Genomic DNA, 21,976 nt, shown 5'->3' on the forward strand with positions numbered 1-21,976 from the left:
AATACAATGTCTGCAACTTACTTTCAAATGTTTCATAAAAATAAAAAGGTTGTATATGTGTATATATACATATACATGCATATATTTATACACACAAATATGCACATGTGTTTACATGTTAATTGGTGAATCTAGATAAAGGGTAGATGGGTGTTCATTATATGATTTCTGTAAGTTTAAAATTTTTCACACCAAAAAGTTGGGCAGAAAGGGGGCACTACAGAAAGCCATTTATCCATTCCTTGAAAAATTTTACTCCACCCAAGAGTCAAGAAGCTAAAAACATATTTGACATATATAGTTAAAACATACTTGATATGTATAGTTAAAACATGTATAGTTAAAACACCTCTTAACATGTATAGTTAAGACCCAACAATTATTATGGAAAACTCCTGTTACTTCAAAGAAAAGTTCTGAAAAACACCTCAGATCCAATATCTGCTATAGAAAATTCCTCTTACTCACGTTGCCCATGTACTCCGAGAGCAGGTCCTGCAAGGCCTGGCGGACAGCATTACACTCTGCCACGATTCTCTCACGCCGGTCATCACGTGTGCAGGATGAATCAGCCATCAGGGCAGCCCCACTAATGATGCTTTCCAGGCGCTCCTCCAGGGAAGGCCTAAAGCGCTCCTCGCTGAAGCTCAAGGGGTCCACAATGATTTGTTTCTGCAAAGGAAACATTATTGAATGCTAGTGTAATCTCTATTCCCTCCAATATTCAAGAAGGTGAGGAAAGTGTTGATTAGGAACACCAATATATAACACAAAAATTTCAATGCCTGAAACAAAGTTATACTTCTTGGCAGATGAGGGGCATCCCACACAAGTTGGCCTATGGTGGATTACTTCTCAAAGACGACGCTGGAAGCAATACTATCCAGCGGAATAGGGCCTGAATAAGGTACGATACCACAAATGCAAAGAGAAATATGTCGGCATAAAAATCATGTTCACATTACTTAATCTGAACATCTAAAGGTCAGCCTATGCAGTAATAGTAAGTTACCAAATGAGAATTACAAGGAAAATAAACATTAGCACTCTTGTTCTTTTCTATGTACAGAGTATAAAACTGCTACACGACATTAGCAGAACTGTTTCACCACAAAAAATAAATAAAAACAAAACACTGACTTCTGTCTTCTAAGTTTCAGAAAGGAATGAGTTTATAATCAATTTCAATTTTCTTCATCTTATACATTTCATTAAAGCTTATAAACAATTCAGGCTCAAATTTATCCTGTTAATTCCAAACTAGAGACTTTCTTTGCTGAAAGACCTCCAGGTATTCTGTAAGAGATGACAGCAATCTGTCCCAACAAAGCCACTCTCTGAGATACAACTGCCTGCAAAAGAATAAATCCTTCCTCTGTCTTCCCTTCCCCTGACTCCACTTAAATCCAGCTTTACCACTGATGAGTGAGGTCAGGTCACAAGTAAGCTATAGGTTCTAGGTCAAACATCAACACCCCCAGGACAAGATCTACTGGCCTTCCTCAAACTTCTCCACTTGATACAATTTATCCTTACACCAATAAATGCGTGTACAAATATTTTGCCTTTAATTTTTCTTTATAAGAACTATGCTCTTATTGATCTCAGTTTAAATGCCAAGTTTTTTCTCTAAAAAAAGCTTGCCCTTTTCCAATAAGCACATGTCTTCTTTCCCTTCCAAAGAACCGTCAGTTTCAAAACTAAACATACAATTCCTTCGGTTTATTATTAACCTACATTTTAGCTGATTATTTTTTTACCAGATTAAGTTACTGCAGTATTTCTCTGGTCAAAACTGAATACACAACATCTTCTTCACAATGACCAACAGGAATGAAGAATGAATGGTCAAAGAATTTTAACATAGAGTCATAGAACTTCAACAGACCTGTAACCGTTTAGTCCAAACCTGTCATTTTATGAATGAAGTTTCACTAGAATCTTAAGAGGTTAAGTGACCTCTGATAGACATTACTCAACTTAGGGCAAAATGTAATCTGTACTGCCTTGAAGGGGGCAGTACCTAATACTGCCAAATTTGAAGGGGAAAAACAACAGTGCCAGTTAATTGTAAGATATATCTTAAGAATTTGCCATAAAGTCATTTAATGTTTAAGGCTCCAGGGTAAAAATTTAGTTCTAACATCATGGTCTTTAGGCTTAACACTGTCTTTACCCAAGACAAAGTAAAGGGGTGAGACAAAGGAAAGAAAAGTAAAGACCAGGAAAAACTGTTAAAATGCACTCCATTATATTGATTCTATACCTCAAAGCACTCCTGCTAATGAAAGGATGCTGGTCACCTGGAAGGCAATTTTCCCTTATGTTAATTAAAAAAATAATAATAACATAACAGTTGGTTTAAAAAAACAAACAAACAAAAAACCACTTTAAAAAAATCTTAAACTGCTGCCATCTACTGGAAGCCATGAGGCATTGTGGGTAGGCATTTAAAACCATAAAACACAACCCAAAAAATTAAGATTAAAGTTGATACATAGGATAGTGTGTACACAGAATATATATACAGAACAGATCTGGGGCATCATCTATAAAAGGTAGTTATATGGCATTATGCTAAGGAAGTATTTTCATCCTAAATTTGCTTCCACTTGATTAAATTTTGTCTATTATTTAGTCATTGAGAAGAGAAGTGTATCTAGGCAGACAAGTCAGATTAAGATGACAGCACTTCTGCTGTAGTCACTTATGATGTGTCTGTATCTCTCACTGACTGTGAGCCCCTGGAGGGCAGAGCCTAAGTGCGCTTTGCCTCTGTATCTCCCATAGCTTCATATCTACCAGAAGGTCAAAGTCTTGATTGAAATGAACCAAATTCATATCTTCACCAAAGAATGACCTCATAGGAAACACAAGTTGCATAAAAGAATTCAGAAGTTTAAAACTAAAAAAGAAAAGAGAAAGGAAGGGGAAGAGGAAGGGGAGGGGGAAGAAAAGATGAAATGCTTTAGGCCAAGTCAAGGTCAAGTAGACTGATAGTTCATAAAATTTCTTTCAACTTAGACTACAAATCTAAGTAGAAATTGAGCTTTCATGAGAAACCTTTATCACATTTCCCCAGAAATCTGTTAACTTTGAGGGATGGTCAAGAGCCTGTAGTTTCCTCCCAAGTATAACTTACATCAAAGTTATTGAGGGCATATGCCAGTTCTCCTCCTCCTCCACCCTGGTGCTGGGAGGCATCATCTGATGCAGTAGCCTGGGCTGCATTAGAAATGCCTGTGACCGCCTGCTGCAGCTGCTTATATATCAGGTCTCTGTTGGCCTTATAGGCTGCGACATCAGGGTGCTGTAGGCATGCCTGGGATGCAGTATAGAGGATTGGAATGTTTTTCTGCAGGATTCCTCTGGCTGCAGCCATCTGATCCCGATGGCCCATATCTTTCAGTTCCTACAAGAGTAAAACAAGAATATGGGTCCTACTCGTAAAAATTTGTCAGTGAATTCTGAAAAGTTAGAATTTCTACTAATTAGACAATATTTTCATTAACAGCCTGGCTTGAAAGTTCATCACAAAGGAGGCAGTATGGCTTAGTAGGTTAAGAGTTCAAACTTTTCCAAAACACATAGACCTGAATTTGAATCTCCAGCTCTAATTTTTACTATTATGATCCTATTTAAACTCTCCATCTTCAGTTTCACCTTCTGTAAAATAGGAGCAATAATATTACCTCTCTTACAACTGTCTTGAGGATTAAATGGAACAATGCATGTAAAGCATCTAGAACAGCACTAAATAAAAAACAAAACATAAAACTGACTAGCATCTTGATTACAACTTTATAAAGATGGATGTACCTATTCCAACCAAAATAGAAAAATCAGAGACACATTTAAACACAGTAAAACTTATTGAGGATTTCTTTTTTATTAACTTATAAAAGTTCACTGAAAGATTTTTATGAAATTTGGGATGGGATACCACAAGTATACACAAACTACGCAAACCAGCCAGGTGAGGATGTGGCAGGCTGTTCCCCCAAGTACAGAACATCTCCCCCCTCCCACATCCCAAAGACCACCTTAGGACCCGGATTATTAAGGCATAAAGCTGAGGCTCATGGACTCCATGACTTTAATCCAAAAGGTTTGTATTTCACTGTAATACTCTATAGATATGTAGTCTTAGGTGAAACTGTCCTTTTTCAATTTCCTCTACCCCATAATTATAATTCAGAGTTAAAAGGATTTGAGGTTCCTAACATGGTTTCAACTACCAGCATCTACTTGGTAAACCGGGTGAATATGCTAAGTGACAATTAAGTGATACCAATAATAAGCAAGATGGAAAGGGGGTATTTCTGGTACCCCTATGTTACTGCAATTACTCAGAGAAAACTAAGTCTTCAGTAAATGTGGATTGCCACCACAGAAGAGAAATATAAGTGATAACCATAACTGACCACCAACTGTTCCAACTCTATTTTACGTGTGATCCTAGAATTTCAATGTTAATGTCACCAACTGAATCCTAGAGTACAAATTTAAATGTTTTTAAAATGAGTATTACATGTACAAACAGTAAGAGAAAACTGACTTAGAAAGGCCAAAGTCAATTACTCAACTTAAAGTCTGACAGCTGTTTAATGGCTCATCTTTCTAAATGAGTTCCTGATTAAGCATTAGAACACCAAACCTCCTCCCTTTTCCTGAAACTTCATCTCACTATATGTTTTAGGTTTGCATCTTTATTCAAACCTTGTATAATATGACAGCTTACTTTTCCTCCTAGAATTCTTTTCTCATTTGGAATCTGAATTTGCAAGCAATAGCACACAGCACTCCAAATGCCCTGTAGCACCGTACATTAGGCTAAATATTCATAAACAGGACCCTGTGGATTTTGAGAATCAGTGATCATTTCAAGACTCAGGTTATGACAGGGGGTTGAGGCTCACACCATTATGCTTAAACAGCTGGTGCACATGTTCTGTATGGCATTTTCTAAATGTCTTGCCCTCATCACAATGTATCTTTGATAGACTTCTTTTTACAAGTACGGGGGATATATTTTAATCTACGATGAAAATGACAGCCACCATCGTTTGTCCTAACTGCTAAGGTGTTCTATTTTCTCTCTTTAGAATTGCTTTTGCCGTAGGACAAAGAAACTAGGTTTTGTTAAGATAGGAAAATAGACACTATCACAAGGCAGCACTACCTACTATAATAATGTTCAATCATAAGAATTCTTTTCAAGATATATAGTCCTGATAAGTAACCCAGATTAGTGAAAAAAAAGTGAGCTATCAGCAGTGTAATAGATTACTTAGAAAATTATAGAGTTCCTTGGTCTACTTTAGCCTTCATGATTCACCAATTTGACCAATCCAGTTATATTTCAAACAGACTCAGGAACAAACAGAAAACATAAAGTGGAAATGACCCCTTTCAACATAATCTGAACCAACGATCACAGGCAGTGACCAAGAAACAGAAGCTAAATTCTAAGCAATCCATAACACTTTCTAACCAAGACCTGGAAATTCAAGTGAAAGTTTCCTCTCATGTGCCTCTTAACAATGTAAAACTGTAGCCATAGGTACTTTTTTTTTTGGCCACACCGCACAGCATACAGAATCTTAGCTCCCCAACCAGGGATCGAACTCCATGATCCCCCCAGAGTCTTAACCACTGGACTGCTAGGGAAGTCCCCATAGATACTTTTGATCAGATGTCTTCTCTTGGATTCAAATGACTATACTTAAAGAAATGGTCCATGGTCAAACCCATCCAGTACAGGTGATTTACACATAAAACAGTGGCAGTACTATCCATTACCAATTTGTCTGTTCAGGCTTTCAGAAAAATAATCATGAAAGAGTTCACAGACTAGGTAAGAAGCACGACATTTTAACCAAACCTATTTCAACAAGCTCATGTACCTGGGTGGATAGATTGTAAACATCAAAGTATTCCATCTTTAGCATATTGGGGAGGCAGAGTTGACAATGTAAGGCAGAGGTAGTCCTCTTCACAGGAACCAGGGTGGATGCTGGCAGATCCTTACCTCTGCCATCTAATTCACCCTTACAGTCAAATAAGAGCCTGCAGCCTAATAGAAATTCAAAACTTCTAGTCAGCAAATAATATTCTAGCCCAAGAAAGTAACAGGTTATGGTCACACACAGAATCCCATTCCAGGATGGATCTGCAGTACAGCAAAATGGGTTATTCTCTCTTTAGTTAAACAAATATTTATTAACACTATTGTATCTAGGCAATGTTCTAGGCATTAGGGATTATAGTAGCAGTTTAAACAAAATCCCTGTCCTCTAGAGCCAGACAAGCCTAGGTTCAAAACCTGGCTCCACCACTTACTAGATGAATGTCCATGCCAAATTACTTAACCTCTCCATGCTACATACAGTTCCTTCACCTATAAAAACTAATATCTGATCAATTATAGGATCTACCTTATACTGTTTTTGTAAAAATTAAATTCATGTTTATCAAGGAACTGTAACAGTGTTTAGCACATAGTAAACACCTTTTTAAAGTTATTCATTATTATTTTCAGCAACATCCTCACCCCCACGCCACGTTGCAGAAAAACCTTAGAGACAAATAGGTAAATCCCAGAGTGCCTGTAGATCTCATAAGGTTCAACATTTCCTCACTGGGTGGCTGCTGCTTAAATGGTACAAGGGAGGCTAAAGCATCCAAGTACACACATCACATCCAAATACTGCTCTTGAGGAAACACCCTTTTTCTGGACTAGGGCTGCCTGCAAATATAAAAGGCTTGATGAGGAGGTAAATTATTACATACCACACCTGGGAAGAGAAGGAAAGGTCACAGGAGAAAACAGTCTAGGGTACTAAGCATACAGCAGTAGAGGAACTCTGCCAGAAAACACATATGCAAAATTGTGACCAGTAACTGAAGGAGGCCAATGGGCAGTATCTAAAAGAGAGAATGAAATTTCCACCAGGCTGGTACTTTAGGATAAAATGAGTTGAGTTTAATTCCCAAAAACAGCACTAGTTTATAGAAATATACACCAAGGCCCAGGCCCTATAAAAAGTCACTTTACGATCAGAAGGCACACAGGCACCCACAGCCAGCCTATTCAACAAATTCTACTATAGGAGGCTAAGGCTAAAGGTTAAAGAATTAGGTCCAAGGAAAACTATAAATGACCATGACATACTACAAACCCAAGACAAACTTTAAAATGTATCACTCAATATACCAGCAGAGGGACTTCCCTGGTGGTCCAACGGTTGAGAATCCACCTTCCAATGCAGGGGACGCGGGTTCAATCCCTGGTCTGGGAACGAAGATCCCACATGTCGTGGGGCAACTAAGTCTATGCACCACAACTAGAGAGCCCGAGTGCTGCAACTAAGACCCAACGCAGGCAAACAAACAAATAAATAAGTAAATAAATTAAAAAAAAAAAAGGTACCAGGAGAAAACAGATGGTAAAATCAAGCTGGGCAATTCAAAGATGGTTTATGGACTATGCTACAAACGGTATGGGCAAAGTACAGGAAAACCACAGGCTATTAGGGCACTTAGGCCCAGAGAGACAAAACGAGGCAGCAGTTACCAGAACCCAGGAAGTGAGGTGTGGGGAGAATACCACCCAAGAGAGGCTATGACTTTTAGCATCCCAGGGCAACCAGCAGGGAGGGATAAAACCCTATCCTCACTGTCCTTTGATCTCCTAATAGCGCTCCCAGTGGCCAACCCAACCAGAAGCCAGAGGGCAAAGAAGCCCCTGGATGCAGTCCAGACAGGTCAGGTCCCTGGGGCAGAGAGCAGGGTGACCAAGGGCAGAAAACAGACATGGAGGTGCTAACAGAAGATCATCTGGCATGTTAACTAATAATTTCAAGATTTTTATGACATCTTATTTTGTAAATGTTTGAAATTCTCTTTTTTAAAAAAAAATACATCAGGGATTATGAAGGAACTCTTCATGGATTCATGGCACAATGAATTAAAACTCAGGCAGCATTACTTTCCAGTAAGTTTCTCCAGTAGTATACAAAATTCTGGACTATTATTCTGTTTATCTCAAGAACATCATCAATTTACTTATTCCACCATTTTGCAAAGATATGCAACAGTGTCAGTCTAAATGTTCTCACTTTCCTCAAATAATAGTAAGTCTTGGGGCTTCCCTGGTGGCGCAGTGGTTGAGAGTCCACCTGCTGATGCAGGGGACACGGGTTCGTGCCCCGGTCCAGGAAGATCCCACATGCCACGGAGCGGCTGGGCCCGTGAGCCATGGCCGCTGAGCCTGCGCGTCTGGAGCCTGTGCTCCACAACAGGAGAGGCCACAACAGTGAGAGGCCCACATACCGAAAAAAAAAAAAAAAAAAAGTAAGTCTTCATAAGTCAAAATCAGACTAGGTTTTAATACAGTAAGACTATTCACCAAACTTTATTTTTTAAATATAACTAACATTCATTTCACATATTCAAAAGAGAACTTATATCAAGAATGTTAAGTAAAATAAATTGTGAACATAATTTGGCCAGCTTGCCATATTTATAAAATTACCATACTATCATACAACAAATTCTTCTTCGGATCAGTCAGCCCCAGCAAAAAGAAAAAAACTCTCTTGCACTATTGGTGGGAATGTAAATTGATACAGCCACTATGGAGAACAGTATGGACGTTCCTTAAAAAACTAAAAATAGAATTACCATATGACCCAGCAATCCCACTACTGGGCATATACTTAGAGAAAACCATAATTCAAAAAGACACATGCACCCCAATGTTCACTGCAGCACCATTTACAATAGCCAGGTCACGGAAGCAACCTAAATGCCCACTGACAGACGAATGAATAAAGAAGATGTGGTACACATATACAATGGAATATTACTCAGCCATAAAAAGGAAAGAAATTGGGTCATTTGTAGAGACGTGGATGGATCTAGAGACTGTCATACAGAGTGAAGTAAGTCAGAAAGAGGAAAACAAATATCATATATTAACGCACATATGTGGAACCTAGAAAAATGGTACAGATGAACCAGTTTGCAGGGCAGAAACAGAGACACAGATGTAGAGAACAAACGTATGGACACCAAGGGGGGGAAGTGGCAGGGTATGTGTGTGTGATGAATTGGGAGATTGGGACTGACATATATACACTAATGTGTACAAAATGGATACCTAATAAGAACCTATAGAATTCAAAAATTCAAAAAGAAAAAACTACTTGTGTTTATGTGATGGAAATATAAGCCAACACAAGGACAAATGATAAAAGCACACTGAGCCTACACTAACTAAATTACTCAGGCAATACAACAAATCTAGCTATATTATCATGTGTAATATTAAGTACTGGAAATGTAAAACCAGGATCTCATATGTACAGATTCAATCTGATCACACCTTACAGCTTAAAATATGAGCAGTAACTACTATTCACCAACTGCCCACTGCTGAGGGCCTACTGAATGTCTGGCACTATATTAAATACTTCACACACATTCTTTAATTTAATTCTCTCAACCCTGTGGGGTAGAATTTTATACTAATGTAAATGTAACAAAATGAAAGCTGAAGTCTCCAAAGCTGAGGCTGTCATATATTGGACATTTACAGTATTGACCCCATGTTCCTCATGCCTGAACTCCTCAGAGTTCTTGCTGAATGTTCCTATTCTCAGGAAGGCTACCCCTGTCACAGACAAGAAGGCAGATCTTCATTACTCTGAGTCAGATAGAGTTAACTGCTTTCCTCTTACCAATGATTAGTAAGGAATGGGTATGTTATACAATCCATATTTAGGGCAAATCTGTTAGAGGCTTCTAGATCATTTGCTTATAACGAGAGACATATGGAAGAAACGGTCCTTTTTTTTCTCACTGGACATATTGATGCGTGCAAATGTCATATCTAGAGCTTCTACAGCCATCCAGTGCCAGGCACATTGAAGATGGCAGTGCTGGAAAATGTCAAGAAACTGGATGCTTGATGATACTGCAAAGCCTTTAAATTTAACAACCCTGAACTCACTTAACCTAACTTGGGGCTTCTAATTAGTGAGAATATAAACCCCTCAATGTTCAAGCAGTTTTGGAGCTGGGTGTTCTGTAAACTGCAGCATAAACTATTTTAACCAATACAGGTATTGGCTAACAATAATAAGAATTCGGGACTTCCCTGGTGGCACAGTGGTTAAGAATCCGCCTGCCAATGCAGGGGACACGGGTTCGAGCCCTGGTCCAGGGAGATCCCACATGCTGCAGAGCAACTAAGGCCGTGAGCCATAACTACTGAGCCTGTGCGGCACCACTACTGAAGCCCGTGCGCCTAGAGCCCGTGCCCCGCAACAAAAGAAGCCCGAGCACCACAACAAAGAGTAGCCCCTGCTCGCCGCAACTAGAGAAATCCCGCGCACAGCAACAAACACCCAACGCAGCCAAAATTTAATTAATTAATTTAAAAAAAAAATAAGAATTCGTCTTCTCAGTGCTCTTTAAAAATAAGAATAGCACAAGCTTGACCAAGACTATGGAACATTTTAAGAGCTGGATGGTGACACATGCATGCCCCCTAAGGAACACACATCTAACACACAGCATCCAGGAAGGGCACAGGGAAGAGTTCAAGCACCCCAACAGCAAAATGCCAAAGAGGTAGCAAAGGCTGGAAAAATAAGAACACTGATCCACATACCACACAACACAAATTCCTAACACTATGAAAACTACTTGAATGGTAAGAAACACTTTAAAAGTTACAAAATATGGAGGGGGAGGTACCTTCTGGTATAGAAGTAATTCCAATATGTTTTGACTGGTTTAAGGTTTTTAAAAGTTTGAATTAAACTCCACCACCAACTCAAGTTCATCCTTGAACACACAGAACAAAAGCCCATCACTTCTCCAGACACTATCACAAACTGCTAAGCTACCTAAAGTAAAATTTTCACAGGAATCAAAATAGGAGCAAAACATGAATACAACTTAATACTAACTTTACTAACAATACTGAAAGGACACATCATAAACTAAATATTTTAATGGAACTATATTAGCAGAGAGAGATATTGGTACCTTTTGAAAACTTAGGTAAAATCGATTTTTCCCACTAGGTAATAATATAAACAACTTAAATGTATCCCCAAATCATGGTTGTACCTGTTGTCTTTTGGCTGCCATAATGTTCAACTTATCCACTTCAGGTTTCAGGGCCTTATATTGTATTCCCAAGTCCTGTTCAGTGCCAGCATTCCTCAGTTTCAAGATACCGTCTTCTACCTATAAAACACACACCCCCAAAAGAAAAATTCTCAACAATACAAGTCTGTACATAAAGAAGATCTAGAATTTTTTATTCCTTTCGACAGCTACTCACATAGCAATCCAAACTTCCTCTTCAATTTACATGGCCCTCAAACATTTGAGCAGCTACTACATGGGAGTTTTATGGGAGGTGGGGAAGGACAGCATTATTGTGACTTCCATCTAAAAGGATACAATTTAACATATCTTGATTTCTCAACTCTGGAACTCTGCTGGTACAAGGAAATGTTTAATCACTACCACAAAAAGGGAAGGAGTCAAAACAAAACCTATTCTGCAAATTCTTTATTAGAACAAAGACAACACAGGTTCACAGAAGAGCCAGTATGATGTTCACTTGGAACAGAGGAGTGAGTGGAAATTAAAAACATTCCTGGTCCATTTAGGTAAACCAAGTTCAAAACCAAACCAAACTCTAAGAAATGTTGAACTAAGTATGGCCAGCAGCAGCCTCGCTGTGATAGAACAAATTACAGACGTAGGCCTATACTTACAACTTTCAGCTGAACAAGTAATTTGTAGACATCTGCCATGTCAGCCAAAATAAGCAGCCGGGTAACAGCAGAGAGCAAAGCTCGAGCTGCCCGAACCATGTTGCCACGCTTCACGGAAGAGCAGGGATCATCTGCAAACTCTCCAGCAGCACTCTTCATCAAATCGCCTGTTTCACAGAACAGAAAAACAAACTCAGCAGAATGAACCAAATAACTGGTCTACATTTTTAAAAAATAAAAATAATTCAAACTTTGTATATTTCATGGGCAGAATTTAGTTTAAGGATTTTTTTTGTTGTCTTTTTGGTTTTGTTTTCTAGCCGTCCCTAAGAAAAGCACCTTCATACATTCCTGGTAAAAGCACAATATCTAGAAAGTGATTTAGCACTATGTACCAAGAGCCTTAAAAATACTTCTTTCCATTGATCTAATAATACTCCTTTCCAAGAAGGACCATTATATGTATCCTAATGGAAAAAAAAAATTCAAGATCTGAATGGGAGAAAAAAATGGATCTAATGCAATCTACCCTCACATCCACAGAATGATACAGAAACACAGCAACCATTATGTAGGACCATTATACTTCATTAACCATCACAACTACCTAATGCATATAGCTCAAACAGAAACTCACTGGTATGTTCAGTCACTGACTCATTCATTTTCCTCATAGCAAAACACTTCCAACAGCTCAAATGCTCAACCAAGCATCTAGTTAAGTAAATTATGGTAAAGCCTACAATTGACTATTATGCAAATATTAACACATATATGGGAAAAAATGTTAAAGCTTATGATGAAATCTTAAGCAGAAAAAAAAAGATGAAATGATAAATGTACGTAATCTGTGTTTAAAAAAATACAGAAAAGGGGCTTCCCTGGTGGCGCAGTGGTTGAGAGTCCACCTGCCAATGCAGGGGACACGGGTTCATGCCCCGGTCTGGAAGGATCCCACATGCCGCAGAGCGGCTGGGCCCGTGAGCCACGGCCGCTGAGCCTGTGCGTCCGGAGCCTGTGCTCCACAACGGGAGAGGCCACAACAGTGAGAGGCCCGCGTACCGCAAAAAAAAAAAAAAAAAAAAAAAAGAACAGAAAAGACTGGAGTCAAAAGACAAATAGGGACTTCCCTGATGGTCCAGGGGTAAAAAATCCGCCTTCCAATGCAGGGGACGTGGGTTTGATCCCTGGTCAGGGAACTGAGATCCCACATGCCGTGGGGCAACTGAGCCCGTGCGCCACAACTATTGAGCTCAAGCACCTCAACAAGAGAGCCCAAGTGCCACAAACCAGAGTCCAAGTGCCCTGGAGCCCGCACGCCACAACTAGAGAGAGAAAACCCACACACCACAACTTGAGAGAAGCCCACGGGCCGCAAAGAAAGATCAGCATGCCTCAAGGATGATCCCGCATATGGCAACTAAGACCCGATGCAGTCAAAAAAATAAAATAAATAATTTTTTTTAAAAAGACAAATAATAGTTATACTAGGTTACAATCTGACTCTTTACATTATTCTGTACTTATGAAAACATTTTCTATAACAGGTATTATATCCATAATTTCTAAAATTAGGCTAAAAACGTATATTTTACTATAGTTATTAGGAATATCCAACTTATACAATCCCAGCTTCAACAATGCTAAGAAGTTACTTATAACATTTCCTAGAAACTTGTAAAATAACTTATTCTTTTTTGTTATGTGTTTCTAATAATAATCATTTAAGGTGCCTATCGTTTCTCTTTTCTTATAGCTGAAAGCAACTGTAGGGCCAGGGCTGTGTCTGTTCCACCAGTTATACTGACAGTGCCTCTATGGTGACTATCTTTGGATTCCTGGAAAATTACTCCCTCCCTTGGCTGAACATGTCCACTTCAGATTAAAGCCTAAAGGCTATTCACTCTCTCAACTCTTCCACAAATGTAAAAAAAGTGCACTATCAAGAAGCCTAGCTACTTCGTTTTTTTTTTTTTAATTTATTTATTTTAGGCTACGTTGGATCTTTGTTGCTGTGTGCAGGCTTTCTTTAGTTGTGGCAAGTGGGGGGCTACTCTTCGTTGCGGTGCGCGGGCTTCTCACTGCAGTGGCTTCTCTTGCTGCGGAGAACTGGCTCTAGGCACACAGGCTTCAGTAGTTGTGGCTCGCGGGCTCTAGAGTGCAGGCTCAGTAGTTGTGGTGCACAGGCTTAGATGCTCCACGGCATGTGGGATCTTCCCGGACCAGGGATCGAACCCGTGTCCCCTGCATTGGCAGGCGGATTCTTAACCACTGTGCCATCAGGGAAGTCCTAGAAGCCTAGCTACTTCTGAAGAGACCTACCGAATTTCTCCTAGCTATCAAATTTAGTTGCAGAATGTGAGATTAGGGGGAAAAAGTTAAATTCACCCTCAGATTCATATATTAATTAAACTAAGAAGCACAATATAGTATTAAGAGCAAAGACAAGCTCTGCGTATTTGTCAGGTCAGAAATAACTCACAATGAAGAATTTCATAGCTAAAAGTTTTCCTGGATCTAAGATACAGACATATGACAATTACGTGGATACTTAACAAAAATGTTATTTTATGGTACTTAAAAAGACAGAGCTCAGGGCCTCCCTGGTGGCGCAGTGGTTGAGAGTCCGCCTGCCAATGCAGGGGATACGGGTTCGTGCCCCGGTCTGGGAGGATCCCATATGCCGCGGAGCGGCTGGGCCCGTGAGCCATGGCCGCTGGGCCTGCGCGTCCGGAGCCTGTGCTCCGCAACGGGAGGGGCCACAACAGTGAGAGGCCCGCATACCGCGAAAAAAAAAAAAAAAAAAAAAAAAAAAAAAAGACAGAGCTCAGCCATTCATTTATTTATTCAACAAATATTTGAGCACCCACTATACATTAAAAGCCAGCGATATAGTGCTCAAGAAACAGCCCATGTCCTCATGGAGCTCTATGGAGGGGGGAAGACAGACAAGCAAACAATTAAAAGCTGATTAAGACAAGGCATCTATACTCAAATGGCCCACAAATTACGGAATGCAGTCAAAATTACAATAGTACTGTGGACAAGGTGCTATGGGAATATATCAGGAAAAGTTATTTACTCATGTAAGAAGTTGTCCCTAAAGCCTTGCAGAAAAAGATATTTGCCTAATATTAATTTTAAGCAAGGAATATTAAATAAGAAATATTGGCCTTATACAGTAAAAAGAATTCCACCTATTTATTGAGAGCATATTACACACTAAAGCAAACAAATAAATCCAGTGCCAGGGATATGAAGCTGAGCAAGACTTACCTCTGCTTTCAAATGGTTTATAAACCAGAAAATAAGAAAGTGATCATACAGAAATTATGTGGCATTTTTAACATACGAGCTTTAAGAAAGGCACAAAGTAGCATAGGGTCAAAAAAGGAAACACTAAACGACCAGTTTGGGGTATAAGTGAAATGCCAACAAGAGTTTTATTGAAGACACGGTGCTCTGAGATGGACTCTACCCTCAAAGGATAGGAAGAACTTGGGGCAGTAGAGTTAAGGGAGCTGGCACCTCAAGCAAAAGGAACAGCAACACAGTAATATCTAATATTTATTGAATGCCCACTCCATGGCACTACGCATATTTTATTTAATCCTATGAACCACCTAGAAAGTAGGTGGTATTAGCCCTTCTTTACAAACGAGATAACTAAAGCTTAGACAAGTTAACTAACTTAATAGTAACTAACTTAACTTGATTAAGTTAGTTACTATTTCACCTAATAGTAAATGAGAGAGACAGGATTTGTAATGCTTAATGCCTATGTTCTTAGAACCACTTAACAAGCTGGGTATACAATAAAAAGGCATGTTTGAGGGCTAAGTTCTCTAGTCTAACTTGGAAGTAAAGGATGTGTATAGAAGCATCAGATGATGGGGGGGTGGGTATGATGATGGGTAGAAAGGCCATGGACAAACAGAGTACAAAGAAGAATCCCTGAGCCAAAGAGGGAAATCAAGGTCAACCTAACAAAAGCATATATAATAAACCTGGCCAGTGATATAGGTCAGAAAGCCACAGTAAGAGCCCAGGAAAGAACAGTAGTAAATTATAAATGCAGGGGTCAAATGATATGATAACCTTTGATTATTAAGAGGGAGGGAGGGAATTCCCTGGCAATCCAGTGGTTAAGGACTCCACACTTTCACTGCCAAGGGCCCGGGTTCAATCCCTGGTTGGGGAACTAAGATCCCACAAGCTGGGTGGCACGGCTAAAAATAACAAAAAAAAAGTAAGGGAAAAGAAAGCATGGTGGAAGATTACTTAAAGGTTTCAAGGGGGCTTCCCTGGTGGCGCAGTGGTTGAGAGTCCGCCTGCCAATGCAGGGGATACAGGTTCGTGCCCCGGTCCGGGAGGATCCCACATGCCATGGAGCGGCTGGGCTCGTGAGCCATGGTTGCTGAGTCGGCACATCCGGAGCCTGTGCTCTGCAACGGGAGAGGCCACAACAGTGAGAGGCCCGCGTACCGCAAAAAAAAAAAAAAAAAAAAAAAAAAGGTTTCAAGGTACAGCTGTCCTGAGATGGAGAGGAGGGCCAGGGCATACTATATGTGTGGACACGAACTGGGGAAGATTTAAAAAAAAAAAAAAAAAAAGCTGCAGCCCTTGAGACTGTGGCTTTAGGAGTAAGGGAAAGAAGACTCTGTGACAAGAGAAACAAAGAGACACAAGATGACAAACTGTCTAAAACAAGAAAATAAGCATTTGCAAAGGAAAGTGGTCAACAAAATCAAATATATACATATAAATCACTGGAATAGAATTGAGAATCCAGAAATACACTAAATTAATTTTCAACAAGGCTGCCAAGACCATTCAATAGGGGAAAAACAGTGTTTTTAACAAATAGTGCTGGGACAACTGAATATCCACATGAAAAACAATGAAGTTGGACCCCTACCTCATGCCATATACTTTCAAAATAGATCAAAACCAAATGTAAGAGCTACAATTATAAAACACTTAGAAGAAAACACTGATAAAGTCTTCAAGAACTCTGGTTAGGCAATGGTTTCTTAGCTATGACACCTAAAGTGTCATATACAATAAAAAAAGATAAAAACTGGACATCATCAAAATTAAAAATTTTTGTGCTTCTAAGGACACTATCAAGAAAATGAAAAGAATGGGAGAAAATTTTTGAAAACCATATATCTGATAAGGATCGACTATCCACATTATATAAAGAAGTCTTAAAATCAACAATAAAAAGACAAATAATCCAATTTAAAATAGGCAAAGGAATTATACCACACCTCTCCAAAGAAGATATATAAATGGCTAATAAGCACATGAAAAGATGCTCAACCTCATTTGCTATAAGGGCAATGCATATCAAAATCACTAAATATAATCATTCAAGAATGAAGGCAAGGAGATTGGTTCAAGATGGAGGAGTAGAAGGACGTGCTCTCACTCCCTCTTGTGAGAACACCAGAATCACAACTAACTGCTGAACAGTCATCAACGGGAAGACACTGGAACTCACCAAAAAAGATACCCCACATTCAAAGACAAAGGAGAAGCCACAATGAACCAGTACGAGGGGCGCAATCACAATAAAATCAAATCCCAAAACTGCTGGGTGGGTGACTCACAAACTGGAGAACACTTATACCACAGAAGTCCACCCACTGGAGTGAAGGTTCTGAGCCCCATGTCACGCTTCCAAACCAGGGGGTCCGGCCACAGGAGGAGGAATTCCTAGAGAATCAGACTTTGAAGGCTAGCAGAATTTGATTGCAGGACTTCGACAGGACTGCGGAAAACAGAGACTCCACTCTTGGAGGGCACACACAAAGTAGTGTGTACATAAGGACCCAGGGGAAGGAGAAGTGACCCCAGGGGAGTCTGAACCAGACCTACCTGCTAGTGTGGGACGGTCTCCTGCAGAAGTGGGGGGGTGGCTCCATCTCACCATGAGGAAAAGGACAGTGGCAGCAGAAGTTCTGGGGAGTACTCCTTGGCATGAGCCCTCCCAGAGCCTGCCATTAGCCCCACCAAAGAGCCCAGGTAGGCTCCAGTGCTGGGTTGCCTCAGGCCAAACAACCAACAGCGAGGGAACCCAGGCCCAATCATCAGCAGTCAAGTGGATTAAAGTTTTACTGAGCTCTGCCCACCAGAGCAAAACCCAGTTCTACCACCAGTCCCTCCCATCAGGAAACTTGCACGACTCTTAGACAGCCTCATCCACCAGAGGGCAGAGAGCAGAAGCAAGAACTACAATCCTGCAGCCTGTGGAACAAAAACCACATTCACAGAAAGATAAGACAAGATGAAAAGGCAGAGGGCTACATACCAGATGAAGGAACAAGATAAAACCCCAAAAAAACAAGTAAATGAAGTGGAGACAGGCAACCTTCCAGAAAAAGAATTCAGAATAATGATAGCGAAAATGATCCAGGACCTTAGAAAAAGAATGGAGGCAAAGAGCAAGAAGATGCAAGAAATGTTTAACAAAGACCTAGAAGAATTAAAGAACAAACAAACAGAGATGAACAATACAATAACTAAAATGAAAACTACACTAGAAGGAATCAATAGCAGAACAACTGAGGCAGAAGTACGGATAAGTAACCTGGAAGACAGAATGGTGGAATTCACTGCCGCGGAACAGAAGAAAGAAGAAATAATGAAATGAAGACAGCCTAAGAGACCTCTGGGACAACATTAAACACAACAACATTCGCATTATAGGGGTCCCAGAAGGAGAAGAGAGAGAGAAAGGACCTGAGAAAATATTTGAAGAGATTATAGTCGAAAACTTCCCTAACATGGGAAAGGAAATAGCCACCCAAGTCCAGGAACTGCAGGGAGTCCCATACAGGATAAACCCAAGGAGAAACACACCTAGACACATAGTAATCAAATTGGCAAAAATTAAAGACAAAGAAAAATTATTGAAAGCAACAAGGGAAAAACAACAAATAACATACAAGGGAACTCCCATAAGGTTAACAGCTGATTTCTCAGCAGAAACTCTAAAAGCCAGAAGGAAGTGGCATGGTATACTTAAAGTGATAAAAGGGAAGAACCCACAACCAAGATTATTCTACCTGGCAAGGATCTCATTCACATTCCATGGAGAAATCAAAAGCTTTACAGACAAGCAAAAGCTAAGAGAATTAGCATCAACAAACCAGCTCAACAACAAATGCTAAAGGAACTTCTCTAAGTGGGAAACACAAGAGAAGAAAAGGACCTACAAAAACAATTAAGAAAATGGTCATAGGAACATACATATCGATAATTACCTTAAACGTGAATGGATTAAATGCTCCAACCAAAAGACACAGGCTTGCAGAATAGATACAAAAATAAGACCCATATATATGCTGTCTACAAGAGACCCACTTCAGACCTAGGGACACATACAGACTGAAAGTGAGGGGATGGAAAAAGATATTCCATGCAAATGGAAATCAAAAGAAAGCTGGAGAAGCAATACTCGTATCAGATAAAATAGACTTTAAAATAAAGAATGGTACAAGAGACAAGGAAGGACACTACATAATGATCAAGGAATCAATCCAAGAAGAAGATATAACAATTATAAACATATATGCACCCAACATAGGAGCACCTCAATACATAAGGCAACTGCTAACAGCTATGAAAGAGAAAATCGACAGTAACACAATAATAGTGGAGGACTTTAACACCTCACTTACACCAATGGACAGATCATCCAAAATGAAAATTAATAAGGAAACACAAGCTTTAAATGACACAATAGACCAGATAGATTTAACTGATATTTATAGGACATTCCATCCAAAAACAGCAGATTACACTTTCTTCTCAAGTGCACACAGAACATTCTCCAGGATAGATCACATCTTGGGTCACAAATCAAGCCTCAGTAAATTTAAGAAAACTGAAATCATATCAAGCATCTTTTCACACCACAGCACTATCATATTAGAAATCAATTACAGGGAAAAAAACGTAAGAAACACAAACACATGGAGGCTAAACAATATGTTAATAAATAGCCAAGAGATCACTGAAGAAATCAAAAAGGAAATCAAAAAATACCTACAGACAAATGATAATGAAAACACGATGATCTAAAACCTATGGGATGCAGCAAAAGCAGTTCTAAGAGGGAAGTTTATAACTATACAAGCCTACCTCAACAAACAAGAAACATCTCAAATAAACAATCTAACCTCACACCTAAAGGAACGAGAGAAAGAACAAAACCCAAAGTTAGCAGAAGGAAAGAAACCATAAAGATCAGAGCAAAAATAAATGAAATAGAAGCAAAGAAAACAACAGCAAAGATCAATATAACCAAAAGCCGGTTCTTTGAGAAGATAAACAAAATTGATAAACCATTAGCCAGACTCATCAAGAAAAACAGGGAGAGGACTCAAATCAGGAAAATTAGAAATGAAAAAGGAGAAGTTACAACAGACACCACAGAAATACAAAGCATCCTAAGAGACTACTACAAGCAACCCTATGCCAATAAAATGGACAACCTGGAAGAAATGGACAAATTCTTAGAAACGTATAAGCTTCCAAGACTGAGCCAGGAAGAAATAGAAAATACGAACAGACCAATCACAAGTAATGAAATTGAAACTGTGACTAAAAATCTTCCAACAAACAAAAGTCCAGAACCAGATGGCTTCACAGGTGAATTCTATCAAACATTTAGAGAAGAGCTAACACCCATCCTTCTCACACTCTTCCAAAATATATAAGAGGGAGGAACACTCCCAAACTCATTCTATAGGGCCACCATCACCCTGATACCAAAACCAGACAAAGATACTACAAGAAAAGAAAGTTACAGACCAATATCACTGATGAATATAGATGTAAAAATCCTCAACAAAATACTAGCAAACAGGGCTTCCCTGGTGGTGCAGTGGCTGAGAGTCCGCCTGCCGATGCAGGGGACACGGGTTTGTGCCCCGGTCCGGGAGGATCCCACATGCCACGGAGCAGCTGGGCCCGTGAGCCATGGCCGCTGAGCCTGTGCGTCCGGAGCCTCTGCTCCGCAACGGGAGAGGCCACGACATTGAGAGGCTCGCATATCGAAAAAAGACAAAAAGAAAAAAAAAAAGAAAATACTAGCAAACAGAATCCAACAATATATTAAACGGATCATACACCATGATCAAGTGGGATTTATCCCAGGGATGCAAGGATTCTTCAATATATGCAAATCAATCAATGTGATACACCATATTAACAAACTGAAGAATAAAAACCATATGATCTTCTCAATAGCTGCAGAAAACACTTTTGAGAAAATTCAACACCCATTTATGATAAAAACTCTCCACAAAGTGGGCATAAAAGGGAACCTACTTCAACATAATAAAGGCCATATACAACAAACCCACAGCAAACATTCTCAATGATGAAAAACTGAAAGCATTTCCTCTAAGATCAGGAACAAGACAAGGATGTCCACTCTCACCACTATTATTCAACATAGTTTTGGAAGTCCTCGCCATGGCAATCTGAGAAGAAAAAGAAATAAAAAGAATACAGGGCTTCCCTGGTGGCACAGTGGCTGGGAGTCCGCCTGCCAATGCGGGGGATGTGGGTTCGTGCCTCGGAACAGGAGGATCCCACATGCCGCGGAGCGGCTGGGCCTGTGGGCCATGGCTGCTGGGCCTGCGCATCTGGAGCCTGTGCTCCGCAACGGGAGAGGCCACAGCAGTGAGAGGCCCGCGTACCGCCAAAAAAAAAAAAAAAGAAAAAAAGAATACAAATTGGAAAAGAAGTAAAACTGTCACTGTTTGCAGATGAGACAATACTATACATAGAGAATCCTAAAGATGCCACGAGAAAACTACTAGAGCTAATCAATGAACTTGGTAAAGCTGCAGGGTACAAAATTAATACACAGAAATCTCTTGCATTCCTATATACTAATGATGAAAAATCTGAAAGAGAAATTAAGGAAACACTCCCACCTACCATTGCAACAAAAGGAATAAAATACCTAGGAATAAACCTACCTAGGGAAACAAAAGACCTGTATGCAGAAAACTATAAGACACTGACGAAAGAAATTAAAGATGATGCCAACAGGGCTTCCCTGGTGGCGCAGTGGTTGAGAGTCTGCCTGCCGATGCAGTGGACATGGGTTCATGCCCTGGTCCGGGAAGATCCCACATGCCGCAGAGCGGCT

The 21,976-nt window shown here is 39.8% G+C and overlaps 1 protein-coding gene across 1 annotated transcript in view; it reads right to left on the reverse strand.

Moving 5' to 3' along the window:
* The window catches only part of CTNNA1 (catenin alpha 1), a 183,265-nt gene that overhangs the window by 110,454 nt on the left and 50,835 nt on the right, over positions 1–21,976 (reverse strand). The window contains exons 4-7 of the mRNA XM_082621605.1: positions 11,803–11,969; positions 11,144–11,263; positions 3,143–3,412; positions 469–672 (exon numbers count right to left, since the gene is read on the reverse strand). Coding sequence (XP_082477731.1) covers positions 469–672; positions 3,143–3,412; positions 11,144–11,263; positions 11,803–11,969 — 761 coding nt within the window. The remainder of the gene's footprint in view (positions 1–468; positions 673–3,142; positions 3,413–11,143; positions 11,264–11,802; positions 11,970–21,976) is intronic.

Source organism: Mesoplodon mirus, assembly GCF_964341445.2.
Source record: "Mesoplodon mirus genome assembly, chromosome: 5".
NCBI lineage: Eukaryota > Metazoa > Chordata > Mammalia > Artiodactyla > Ziphiidae > Mesoplodon > Mesoplodon mirus.